Source organism: Chiloscyllium plagiosum, chromosome 20 (assembly GCF_004010195.1).
Source record: "Chiloscyllium plagiosum isolate BGI_BamShark_2017 chromosome 20, ASM401019v2, whole genome shotgun sequence".
Classification (NCBI taxonomy): domain Eukaryota; kingdom Metazoa; phylum Chordata; class Chondrichthyes; order Orectolobiformes; family Hemiscylliidae; genus Chiloscyllium; species Chiloscyllium plagiosum.
Genome location: NC_057729.1, coordinates 51,277,974 through 51,292,136, shown reverse-complemented (window position 1 = coordinate 51,292,136; position 14,163 = coordinate 51,277,974). Strand labels below are relative to the sequence as shown.

At 38.5% G+C, this 14,163-nt stretch overlaps 1 protein-coding gene across 1 annotated transcript in view; it reads left to right on the top strand.

The window, feature by feature from the left end:
• Positions 1–14,163, top strand: part of LOC122560273 (E3 ubiquitin-protein ligase Itchy-like) — a 113,452-nt gene that overhangs the window by 86,976 nt on the left and 12,313 nt on the right. The window contains exons 19-23 of the mRNA XM_043710807.1: positions 2,925–3,058; positions 5,582–5,722; positions 6,509–6,629; positions 7,453–7,557; positions 11,109–11,205. Of these exons, the coding sequence (XP_043566742.1) occupies positions 2,925–3,058; positions 5,582–5,722; positions 6,509–6,629; positions 7,453–7,557; positions 11,109–11,205 (598 nt within the window). The remainder of the gene's footprint in view (positions 1–2,924; positions 3,059–5,581; positions 5,723–6,508; positions 6,630–7,452; positions 7,558–11,108; positions 11,206–14,163) is intronic.

Here is a 14,163-nt window from a genome sequence, read left to right as displayed (position 1 = left end):
CCTCGTCAGCCACGGCCGCCCATGCCTCCTCCTGGGATCTTTCTTCCTTTTAGGAATGAACTGATCCTGCAACTTCTGCATTATACACAGAAATATCCACCATTGTTCCTCCACGGTCATCCCTGCTAAGGTATTGCACCATTGAACTTTGTCTAGTTCCTCCCTCATAGCTCCATAGTTCCCTTTATTCAACAGAAGTACTGTCACTTCCGACTGTACCCTCTCCCTCTCAAATTGCAGATTGAAGCTTAATGGATTATGGTCACTACTTCCCAATGGCTCCTTGACTTCGAGGTCACTGACCAATTCTGGTTCGTTACACAATACCAGATCCAGCTGGTTGGCTCCAGCACTAGCTGCTCTAAGAATCCATCTCTGAGACACTCCACAAAGTCTCTTTCTTGAGGTCCAATACCATCCTGATTCTCCCAGTCTACCTGCATGTTAAAATCCCCCATAACAAATGTAGTAACATCTTTACGACAGGCCAATTTCAGCTCCTGATTCAACTTACATCCGACATCCAGACTACTGTTTGGGGGCCTGTAGATGACTCCCAAGAGGGTTTTTTTTTTACCCTTTAGTATTTCGAGCTCTATCCACACTGACTCTACATCCCCTGACTCTAGGTCCCCCCCCGTGCAAGGGACTGAAAAGCCCACTTACCAACAAGGCCACCCCACCCCCTCTGCCCGTCAGTCTGTCCTTACAATAGCACGTGTAGCCTTGAATAAACATTTCCCAGGTCCTGTCCACTTGAAGCCAGTTATCCCCACAATATCGTATCTGCCAATTTCCAAAAGAGCCTCAAGCTCATCCATCTTGTGTCTAATGCTTCGTACATTCATGTATAGTATTTTTAATTTGTTACTGCTCTCACCCTTCCCATCAACCCCTATTTCGCTCAACCTTACAGCATGATCCCTTTCCGAGTTTTCTGCCTCATTGATACAGTTGTCTTTCTTGACTTCCCTTGTTCCAACTTTCCCTTCAATTTCCTTTTTAAACATCCAGTTTGTCCTCTCCCACCCGTTCCTTAGTTTAAATGTAGCGGTGCTGCAATAGAAAACCTGCCTGCCAGAATGCTGGTCCCTAACCTATTAAGATGCATAGTACTACATAAATACTAAATAGTATTTATGTAGAATATTCTCAATGAATTAAAGATGCAAAGAGATGCTTTGAGTGTAAATGCAGAAATCATTGAAGTGGTAGTTTAAGTTAGAACTCTTATTTAAAATAAAACTAAGCATCATGGTTTATTTCTAGAGGGATAGAATTGAAAAGTTGATTTTATAGACAATGGGTGCAGGAGTAGGCCGTTATGCCCTTCGAGCCTGCACCACCATTCATTATGATCATGGCTGATCATTCCTAATCAGTATCCTGTTCCTACCTTATCTCCATAACCCTTGATTCCACTATCTTTGAGAGCTCTATCCAACTCTTCCTTAAACAAATCCAGAGACTGGGCCTCCACTGCCTTCTGGGGCAGAGCATTCCACACGCCCACCACTCTCTGGGTGAAGAAGTTTCTCCTCATCTCTGTCCTAAATGGCCTACCCCTTATTTTTAAGCTGTGTCCTCTGGTTCGGGACTCACCCATCAGCGGAAACATGTTTCCTGCCTCCGGAGTGTCCAGTCCTTTAATAGGTAAAATCTGTATGGAATCTTTGTATAAACCACTTTTGGAATGCCATTTACAATTGTGATTGACATGTTATAACAAGTATCAAGAGACAAAGGAGAGAATGGGGGAGGAGGCGATAAAGATGATTTCTAACGATGGTACCCAAACTGAGCTTACACCTGTCAGATGAGTAGGTTTGAATCTCTCGTAAAAAGAGAAGGCTGAGGCTGGGTAGGGAGGTTAATCTGACAGTTATTTAAACTAATGCAAGATTTTAATGGAGTAAATTCTGAGAATGTTTCCCCTTTGAGGGAAGAGCAAAACCAAAGGTCATAAATATAAGCTTGTCACCAATCAATAGTGGATTCAGAAAAAATATCTACCCGGGGAATTGAAAAATTGTGCAGCTTGACACTGTGGGGAATGGTTGAGGTAAAGTTAGGGAAAGCTAGAGAAGCCGATGCAAAAGAAAGACTAGATAGTAATACTCATAAAGCTGAATGAGGGAAAATAAGAGTCGGGTTGAGGGAAGGATAATTGCTGGTCGTTGTCTGTTTGGGCCAAGAACCCTATTTCTATGCTGTTTATTCTATGTAGGTTTGGTTAAACTCCTCCTTAATCAGATACGCACTATTTGACTGAAGTTTTTCTAACTTGAAATTGTAATCACTAACTTACATATTTCGAGAATTAAGTTTACAGTGATGTTGACTAACATTTTGAAATTACATAATGCATTCTACCTTACATTTTAATTAAACAACTATGCCTCACTCTTCTTGTGTTTTCTATTAGCCCAAATGTCTGGTAGTCAGGTGCCTTCTACAGCATTTTGTCCACAACTGTACACTAAATTATTTTTTGAAAGTATGAAATTGAATATCTTTATTGACAAAAAATGAATTATCTACAAAATAGTGATGTGTTAAATGTTTCACTGCTATAGATATATTCACAGCTAAGATTAACACTTGACATAAGCATCAGCACATTCTTGGTATTCTCAACAATAAATAAAAGATTGAACACTGCCTGTGCAGACAAATTTAGTTTTGTAAGTTCTTGTTTTAGCTCGCTGTATTATTGTCACCACTACAATGTGCTCTGACTATGGAAATTTATCTCAAATCTCAGCATGTTTCTGTGGAGGACTGTACTTTTCACTGTAATCTGAACTGCTTAAGGGCCCTTTAATTCAGCTGATATACTCATGTGGTCTATATCAGCAGTGAGCACTGTGTGAATTTCATGAAACCAGTTGTAGATTTCACTTTGCTTTTCCTTTTCATGACAGGCTCTGTTTCATGGAAAATTTATTGACACTGGATTTTCTCTCCCATTTTACAAACGTATGCTAAGCAAACCCATAGTAACCAAAGACTTGGAATCTATTGATCCAGAATTTTACAACTCCCTCATTTGGATCAGGTTTGTATCTTTTTTTTATTTTCAGTTTTGATTACGAGCTTTTCCTATTAATGACTATTTAATTAAAGTAAAACAAAGCTGTAGGATAGAGTAATAGTATGTTTGAAGAAGGAGGCAGCAAATAGTCCATTTGACCTTCCCAATAAAATGCCTTTTGATCTGGTATTTTTATCCTTTATCAAACTTGGCACCTTTTGATGTGAGGAAGCTGTATAATTTCTATTTTAAACCATTAATGTTTCCAATCTAATTAACTGAACTGGCGCATAGTTGGCATTACATTTGGAACAATCAGCTTTTTTTTGCTGAAGGGGCAGTCATGGTGTTGATGGTGGGTAGCTAATGATCAATGCAAACTGAACCCTGTTTCTTCATGTTGTTTGTGTAAAATCTAGCTACTGATGGACTTGATCTCAGGTTATCGCTCTTTCATGCATTCAGAATGCTGTTGACAATAATTCTGACCTTTGAGATATTGTTTCTGAGAACTGGAATTGGAAACATTGGGTGGGCAACAGGTAGATAGAGTATCTGTAAATTGGAACAGAGTAGGATGTATGAAATTAATTGTGCAGGTCAATTTTAGAGAAATTATCAGTCGGTAGAAAATCCAGATCTCTCTTTTCTACCTTTCATCAAATGCTTTGTAAGTGTGAATTGGAACATGCTTAGAATACATCAGAGTGCATAATATTTTTTGTAAAAATGCAAAATTTTCATGGAATGTGCAAGCCCCTGACCAAATATTTCAAAGTTATTTTTGTTGTATGCAGTTTTGAGTTATGTATCCAGTTTCTTTTACTTGTACAGCCACACGTGCTAACCTAAAGGAATAACTTATGAGTGATCCAATGGGTGCCCTCTGAATTGCTGTGTGATTGTGTGCAATTAATGAAAAGCAGTGCTTCAAGCTTAGATTTTCCTCTTCAGTCATCTTCTGGTGTTTTTTCCCTCCAACATGTGAAGAAACATTAGGATTGCTGGCCTCTTAGTTTACATAGATCTAATTGATTCTAACCATTCCAAATTGAAAAATGTGGGCTACTCTTAAGGTGTCTGATTATTGAAGCTTTTGATGGTTTTCTATCTTGGTTTGTTTGTTGTATCAAAGCTTTATAAATAAATGTTAGAAGTTCATAAAACACTTTGATATGTACAATGGTGGTTATGTTCTATCATGTCAGTGTGAAAATTAACTTGGACACAAATTAATTGAGCATTCTAATGCATGATAGGAATGAATTTAAAAAAGTAAACTGGACCAGGATTTGCCTGCCCTTATTGAGAAATGCTACTTTAATTTTTGTAGAATATTGTTTCCTCAGAGGAGGAGCAGATCACAAATAAGCCATACTATGGTGCTGGAATAAGGAAATGTTGAGGTACAGTATTATAGAAAATAGTACAGCACAGCACAGGCCCTTCGGCCCATGTTGTTGTGCCACTTGACCCATTCCACAATTGAGGAGCAAACCAATGTTATAGCAATTGAGAAAGTGGTACTTTTCTGACTTTGGGTTAAGTGTGTTCACCAGCAAGGCGTTTGCATCATGGCTGTGCTATAACAAGGTTGTACTAGATCCTGCCTTGACTTTCCTCATTTAGGAAATATACTGCCTTTAGAACTGAAAATTTTTACCCTGGAACAGCACTATAAGCCCAGCTGCCAAGTGGTAAAAGCTGTTTACTGTTGATCAACGTTCATAATTTATGATGAGTAAGGATCAGAATCTGAATACTAACCAATTTTTTTTTCTTCCTCCTGTCCCTACATTGCAATTTGGGGAATTGGTGGTGTGGTGGTAATGTCAAAGGACTAATAATCCAAAGCCCAGGTTCTCCCTAAGGTGTGCAGCTGCAAGGAAATCTGGCACTAGCAATTGGTGTGCTGATACATTGACTTCCATGTGCAGAAGTCACTGTTGTGCACAGACCTTGGAGGTACAAGCAGTGGGGGGAAAAACTCTGAGGGAATGTTGTCTCGTGGTCCAAGGTAAAACACTGGGGGATAAGTTCAAATACCAACTTCGTAGCTGATGGGAACTGTATTCATCCCTTACCCTGATTTAGCTTACATGTGACTCCAGAACAACAGTAATCTGATTCTTAACTGCTATCTGAAGTGCCCAGCAAGCCCTATCATTCAAGAATGCAAATGGCCATGTCCCAGGAAAGAATAGCAAAAAGTACGATCAGCCATCTGTTGGTTATGGTACTGCATTGGTTACTAACATTGCTGCAGGAGTATTGTAGTAGGCATGGCCTAACTAAGTCAAACAAAAGAGAGCCTCTTAAAATTCTTGGTACACGTTAGATTTATATCACAATATTTGTTCAACTCTTATCCTGCAGTGATCTTGCAGCCAGGATCAGAAAGGTTTACATCCTTCACAGTGAATATTTGGAACGTTTGAATTACCTGGTTCAGTTTAAGCAGTTTGCATTTGAAATAGACCTAATTCAAAATTAGTTATTCATTTTGTTTCTGTAATTGTAACTAATGGGGAAAAAATTTATTTCTAGGGAAAACAACCTCGAAGAGTGTGGCCTGGAAATGTATTTCTCAGTTGACAAGGAAATATTAGGTGAGATACAAACCCACGAACTGAAAGCTGATGGTAACAATATACTGGTGACTGAAGAAAACAAAGAAGAGTATATTGGGTAAGATGAAGTGAATGTTTTCAGATGCTAGCGAGATTTGAGCATTTCGTATCTTAAGATCACCACTTTATGTTTTTCCAAGTTATTCCAATGTATAATGCTAACTATATAAATGATACTTGCTAACAAAATTTGTGTAGATTGTGAAAAATTAGGCAAGAATTCTTTGTATTTACTGCACTGGAAATTCTTGCTTAACATTGTACTTGTGTTGCTGAAACATGCAATATGGTAACATGAAGTATGTTAACTTAATAAATGTTCCCCATTAAAGCCAGTGTAAAAAGTGTACTCAGATTATGTCAGACCTTTCTCTCAGAAACAAAACTAAAACAACCTCCACATGTTCTCCATCTGGTCAACCCTAAGTCTTACCACTTTCCTTACCTGAACCCTCGCTGTCAGAAGGGGTTTAGGGATGAGGTTTTAAGATGCAGGGTTATAGGGCGTAGCCAAAAGTTGGAGAAGTGGCGAGACGACAGACAGTCAGGGCTCATGAGGAATGGGAACTGGGAGGATTAGTCAACAAATTGGACATCAAGCCAGCAACCAGTGAGGTCAAGGGATCAGGAGAAGCCATTGCAAAATTGTACTCATTGTATCATGTGTCAATAAAGCAACTTTAAAATGATGCCTATGGCATGAAATGTAAAAATCCCACTACTTTATCTGATGGATGTTAAATCAAGATAACTTAAAGCCAGGCAATTTAAAGCAAGGGTCTACAGAATTGGAAGTAGATAATAATCCAACAAGTTATTAATACAAGTGGTTTGAACTGTATAGGCTTGTAGCTGATTGGAGACTATCACGAGGTGTTGAAGAACAGACACAGGCATTCTTAGAGGGATTTAATGAAGTGCTTCCTCTACACTATCTTCAGTCATTTGATGCCAAAGAATTGGAGGTATTGTAATTTGTTGAGTACTTTGTTTCATTCTTTTGTTTAACTGGATAGTAGTGACACTATGACCTGTGGTTGTCCACCTTTTTTTCTATCGATCCTTTTCTGAATTGAGAGGAGCATTCCAATGAAGCATGGAACAAGTGAAGGCCACTGGACTGCAAATTAGCTGTGCAAAACCAGCACCTACCGTTTATAAACTATGCTATCATTATTTATCTTCGATTTGACATTGACTCTGGAGGCAGTCACTTGTTCTAGAATATCCATTGTGCATAATGGTACCTGTATGTATTTAATTCAGATGAGTATTCTTTGAGAGGTGCACTTTATTTGTCAGCTGTATTTGTATTTCTCAAACGTTAACTGCATTTTCGAAGAGTGCTATGTTATTTAAGATGTTTTTCAGCATTTTAATACATCAATTTCTTTTTTGATCTATTGCTTTAAAAAATGTATTCCATCCCTTTACTCCAACATCTGAGTCAGCTTGATCTGAACTTCATTTCTCAACTGATGTCAGCTTTTGGATTTCTTCAAGTGTTTAGTTTTAGGCACATCCTTGTTTAGAATTGTTAAAAATCGGTGTTAATATTAGGATTTGCCTTTTAAGTCACCCCTGTATCATTTCTGCCAGTGCCCAAAGAAGATACCTGGAAGATGTGAATGGAAGGGGTTTGTATCAGTATTTGGGGAGGGGACCCCTTTTTGAACAAGAGTCAAGCATTATGAGCAACCACTAAAATGTAGTTTTTTCTTGTGCCAGTGCTCTTTTTCTCCTTAGTCTTGAGTTAAGGTATTCTTAATTCTGCTCAAATATTTACAGGTACTTCTTTGTGGAATGCAAGAAATAGACTTGAATGATTGGCAGAGAAATGCAATCTATCGCAACTATACCCGAAACAGCAAGCAAGTGGTCTGGTTTTGGCAGGTGGGTAAGGGCTCTGCATTCTTCACGTTATGCTAAAGTGTTTCTATTATGGGAGTATTTCAGGAGATATATATTTTAGATGTTTATTTCTAAATTACTATATGTTCTCACTGCCACAGTCAGAGTCAGTCAGCAATATCAGCATACTTATCCCATGAGATGCATTCATAGGATTACATAAACAAGGCTGTATTGATTTCCTATGCTTGAATGAGCTACCTAATTTGATTCCAAGCCTTGTATTTTTTTTCACTATTCTCATAAGGCCTAGTAGCAGAAGTAGGACCGTTCAGCCCATCAAGTCTGCTGTGCAATTCAATGAGATCACAGCTGACCTTTTACCCATCGACTGTACTTTCCCAGCTCTTCCTCATAATCCTTGATTCCTTGCTGTTTAGAAATCAGTCTTGTCTCAGCCCTTAATATACTTAACCCAGCCTCAACAGCCCTCTGCATTAAAGAATTCAACAAATGCATGGCCTTCTCAGATAAAGAATTCCTCCTCATCTCTGTCGTAAATATGCAATCCCATTTTCTGAGGTGTTGTGCTGTAGCCCTAGGCTTTCCCACAGGGAGAAACAATCATTCCACATCTACCCTGTCAAGTCCCCAAAAGTCTGTTATATTGCAATAAAGTTGCTTCTCATTCTTCTAAGTTCCAATAAGCACAGACTCAACCTACTCGACCTCTCCTCATAAGCCACTCCCTCCAAATCCTAGTGAATGTTTCTGCACTGCCTCTAATGTCAGTATGTTTCTCCTTTAGTTAAGAGGCCTAAAACTGTTCATAGTACCCCAGCTGTGATCTGACCAGTGCCTTGTATAGTTTTAGCAAAATTTCCAAAGTTTATACTCCAGTCCCTTTGAGATGAAGGCCAACATTCCATTTGCTTTTCCTTCTAGTCACTGAATATGGAAGCTAATTTTTTGTGATTTTTGAGAGCTTCCAAATCCCTCTATGTAGCTCCATTTACATAATCTCCAATTCCTCCTCCTCTTGCCAAAGTGCATAACCTCACATTTCCTCACATTCAATCTGCCAGATTTTTGCATGTTTCCTTGTCTATATCCCCCTGCAGGCTGTCAGCCTCACTATTTCCATTCCCAACTACTTTTATGTAAACTTGGCTTTAGTGCATTCACTTCCCTCATCCATGTCATGAACATATATTGTAAATTATTGTCACTGCAGCACTGGTCCCTGTGGCACTCCACTAGTTATGGGTTACCATCCTGAAAATGCCCCTTATTCCAACTGCCTTCTATTAGCTAGTCAATCCTCTATCCATTCTAAAGTACGACCCCCAACATGATGGGCTCATATCTTAATTAGCCTAAGGTGTGGTGCCTTAGAAACTCTTCCTGAAAAGACCACACACATTACATCCACTTTCTGTTTCAGACCTCAAAGATTTCTGTTAAATAAATCAGGCATGATTTTTCCCTTCATGAAGCCTTGTTGACTGGTGCTTGATCATACTATGGGTTTCTAACTGCTCTACTATTACTTCCTTTATATAGTCTTTATAAAATCCTAATTTTCCCAGTAAGAGACATTAAACTAACTGGCCTAACTTTACCTGATCTTTCATCTCCTTCCTCTCTTTTTTAAATAAAGGTGTTCCATTAGGAGTTTTCCAATCCTCTGGAATCTTTCCAAAATCTAAGGATCCCTAGAAGATTACCAGCGTACCCACTATCCTTGTAGTTACTACATTAGTTTTGTGGAACACATCCTTTCTGGTCCAGGGGCCTTGTCAGTATTTAGTTTCCATAGGGCAATTTCTCTTGTAATAGTTTTTATACCTACTTCCTCTTTACCTTTTGCCTTTAGATTTTGTAATTTTGAAATGATAATGACCTCTACTGTGAAGACAGATGCAAAGTATTTATTCAACTCCCGTACCATTTCCTGGTTCCCCATTATTGCTTCCCCAACCTCATTCTCCAAGGGGCCGTTGTTCAATTTGGTTTCTCTCTTTTTGTACTTCAAGAAGCTCTTGCTGTCTGTCTTGATATTACTTGCAAATTTCCCGTCGAAGTTTGCCGCCTTCCTTTTTTTTTCAGTCATCTTTTATTAATTTTTAAAACTCTCCCAATCAACTAGCCTACCACTAATCTTTGTCAAATTGTATAATGCTGAACATTAACCTTCTTCACGTAATGTCCAATTGTCACTTAAAAGTTCACACGGAATCTGATTCCACCACCTTTTCAGCTAGTACACTCAATCATTTTAGCACTCTGTGAAATAATTGGTCCTAAGTTTCCAACTAGTTCTTTTGCAAATAATTTTAAATCCTGGTCCAACTTAGAAATAGTAGTTTTTCCTTAGTTCCTCCTTCTAAACTCAACAAATTGGAATTTCTTTTATTAGATCAACTCTTAACCTTCCATGCTATAAAGAGAGCAACTCCAGTTTGTGATCTGTTCACATGACTGAAGCTTCTCTTCTAGGATCTCATACTCCTGAATATTCTCTTCAAAACCTTGACATCCTCCTGAAGTATGGTGCCAGACTGTACAGTTGCACACAATATTCCAGTTGAGGCCAAATTATTAATGTGTACAGATTGATCATGATTCCCTTTTTGTGTTCAACATGCTTTGGAAAGCTAAATGTCCCACATGCATTCTTTGTTAATCTAATGAGCCTGCATCTGTGAAAGGATGAAGCAAGAGTTTATCTATATTCCACAAAGGGTTTATTTGCTATACTCCAAATAATAAGTGGAGATCACCTTTGTGTCCTACAGGTCAGTCACTCTTGGGTGGGAATAAATCTTTTAAAATGTTTTTAATCAACCTGTTCAGGCATGTTAACATTCCTCTGATAGGCAGGGCTTGATCCCAGATCTTCTGCCCTGGGGTGGGGCCACTGTACTATGTTACATACTGATCTTTATCTTTTGTCAGTTAATTTTCCAGCTTCTCTTAATCATAACTCAAACATCCACATATGTACCCTCAATAACATGACCTTTACAAATTCGGCTTCTTAACTAACTTATAATTTTATCCTGCTGCTTCAGGATTTTGTGAATGTATAGCCCACTTTCCACTACTGACATCCTTTAGGGAAGGAAACTGCCCCTCTTACTTTTGGTCTGGCTCACATGTGACTCCAAATCCACAGCATTGTGCTTGGCTCGGAAACTGCCCTTTGGGCAATTAGGGATGGACAATACACGCTGGCATGGCCAGCGATACCCTCATTCTGTTAACGAATAAAAAAAACCTACTCTTTCAGTTCCTATATATTACCAGTTTCGTTGGTTACAGGATCTAAAATTGCAATCTAATTAGTCAGTAGCAGTTTACCTTTAACAAGTAAGATCTGTTAAAATTCCAAGAAGCAAAGTCTAAGCGTAAATGGAATTATGTTCCTCATTGCAATATTAGATGTTGATGGGGTTTTAAAGGTTTTTCTGAATTTCCAATTGCCGTCTATTTCTTTCATCAAGAGAAAGTAAGCTGGTAGAGAAGCATGTGTACTGCACATATTAAGTTTTATGAATAACTGTCTTAACTTAGTGGCACTGTTCCTTTAGGTTGTGAAAGAAATGGACAATGAGAAGCGAATGCGTCTGCTGCAGTTTGTCACAGGAACATGCCGCTTACCAGTTGGTGGATTTGCTGATCTTATGGGTAAGTGTTGTTCAAAACCAAATGGTGGAGATAAGCTTGATGGAATTTAAGTTCATTCAAGTTGCTTATTTTGTTGGCAATCATTCATTGTCCATTTTAGGGTATATTGTTCTTAAATGCTTTCATGTAATGGGAAGAGTTCCTCCAATTATTTAGTAAGCAAATACACCACATTGATGATGACCCTGTATTTGGCAATAATTTAGCAGACTTGGAATGACAGTTACACATTACAGGTAATTTCAGTGCTTAGGTTGGAAAATCTGTCAGGTTTCTTGGCTTCTGATTGTTCAATAATGCATCTAAAGTTGTCAGGTGAAAATGGTATCAGCTCAGGAGTGGTGCCCCTATGATAGGTTTTTTAAAAAAGCCATGCAGTTGTCAAAAGACTTCTTTAGTAACACTGTTTTAAAGAAGGAACAGCCATCCCTACCCAGACTAACCTATATTGGACCCCAGATTTATTAATTTTAGGAATCTGTCATATTAGTGTCTTACTCTGTAAAATATCAGACAGGGTGAAGTTCAAACACACAATTTGTTTAATTGAAGAGAGAAAATCTAGACTTAACATGTAACACGCATGTAGAGGTGAAACTCAAATTGAGCTTCAGTATAACTTCTCTGTTTATCTTAACTTGAGCGATGTACCTTCAATGAAACTGAATTAGACATAAGTTGAGTTAAAGTATGTTGCAAGCTTGATTAGATCAGATTAGATTCCCTACATTGTGGAAACAAGCCCTTCGGCCCAACAAGTCCACACTAACCCTCCGAAGATTAACCCACCCATACCCATTTCCCTCTGACTCATGCACCTAACTCTACGGGCAATTTAATATGGCCAATTCACCTGACCTGCACATCTTTGGACTGTGGGAGAAAACCCACGCAAACACTGAGAATATGCAGACTCCACACAGACAGTTGCCCAAGGCTGGAATCGAACCTGGGAGGCAACAGTGCTAACCACTGAGCCACCTTGTCAACCCTTGTGATCTGTAAGGCTTAATCCTAATCCTATTCCTTAGCTGTGTCATGAATGCTAGTGAGCTATTTGAAGAACTACTACAGTCCATTTGGTGAAAGTACTCTCAAAGTGCTGTGACGTTCGAGGTTCCAGGATCTTGAGTCAGCAGTAATGAAATAAATGTGATATCCCTCAGACTCGACTGGATTTGACTTGGAGGTGTTAAATAATTGTTCTAGTTTTCTTTGGATGTAGCTTTTTATTTCAGTGCGCTCATTGATTGATTGTCTGACAGGAATCAGCTTGTGAGGAATTGCAAGTTATCTTTCAGATTGTTGTGGAGCTTGACCTGCACTAACATTAATTGGAATATTAGAAATAGACCTGGGAAAGTCTATAGCCTTAAAACTTGTCTTTAAACATATAGATTAAAATGTAATGTTGAATTATAGAACACATTTGCTGCACACTAGAAAATAGACAGGCAGGAAGAGTCTAGCCATGAGAAAAGGGGGAACCGAAAGTTTGCAGAAGATAAAAACATCTGTTTTCACCAAGTGATAACAGGATGCTCTAAGGCAATTAAGAATATTTGCCTTAACATTGAATCTGTGTGAACAGGACACCGAGTGATAACATTCATGGCTGTTCCCTTATGAAATTAATAGGTGTTTGATTCTGACCTCGAAATAAAACGCTGTATCATCAAAAGCCTTGTAATTGACAGTCCGGATCCTATCAATTATAATGGATTCTTATTAACCTCTTGCAAGCGAGGCAGACACAGAGGGAACAACATCTTTTCTGTTACAAGTTCCTGACTTGAGTTCAAAAAGATACTAGAGAGAGAGACCATTTTAGTGCTGGACTGCAAAAACTAGTAGAAAATTAACTCTTTGTGCCTACTTGCTATGCATTGAACTTAATTGCATTTTTGAGATTCTGATTTTCAGTAGCCATTACTTGCAAGCGAGGCAGACACAGAGGGAACAACATCTTTTCTGTTACAAGTTCCTGACTTGAGTTCAAAAAGATACTAGAGAGAGAGACCATTTTAGTGCTGGACTGCAAAAGCTAGTAGAAAATTAACTCTTTGTGCCTACTTGCTATGCATTGAACTTAATTGCATTTTTGAGATTTTGATTTTCAGTAGCCATTATTGGTTATGAAATGCAAATTCTGTAAAAGGTAATATTGATGAAGCTTTAACTTTCTTGCAGACCATTCTACAGACCTTACAGATTGCCCCACTGTCAATTCTAACTAATCAGATCTTGTGATTTATTTGAATTTGCATCACAACCATGAAAAGAAAGCACATTTAATTCAAGATTAATGCATCAGTTTAAATACAACCTTATGGTAACATCTCAGCCTCAGGTACAGAATGATTCGGTGCTTAAGATAAAAAGCAGGTATCTGCTTCTAGCCTGAAAACTATTCTAAACCTAACATTGAAGAGATTCTGGTACAATGTTTCGGGAAGCCATTTTATGGTCAAAAGTTTGCCCTCCTTGCTAAGAAGCCTTTTTGTAAAACAATTGTATCTGACATGCGAGCTGTGCAAGGTTACTTTATGACATCTCCCACTTAATTCAGACTGGTATTTCTCTATGATAGGAACTTATCTTGCGAGCAGCCGCCTAACTCGGCTGGATTTGTTTTTCCCACCTGATGAATGGCTTAGGGCCGTAGGGGTGATCAGTCAAGTGCACACAGACCACTCAATTAACTTCTCTCCCTTACAAATTATTCTCCTTCACTGTTATCTGCCTAGATAAGAGCATGCAATGTTTTCGTAAACGTTTTGCACAAAGGAAGCCTGTTTGTGACAGTGCAGCAGAGTAGCCTGCGAGGGCTCTTAAAGGAAGAGCGATATCCTACTCTCCTGGGTTATTGGAACCTAGTTAGTTTAGCTTATAGGTATCAGTGTTATGTTGTAACAATGATGCTATTGGTAAATAAAGGGGATGACTAAAATTAAACTA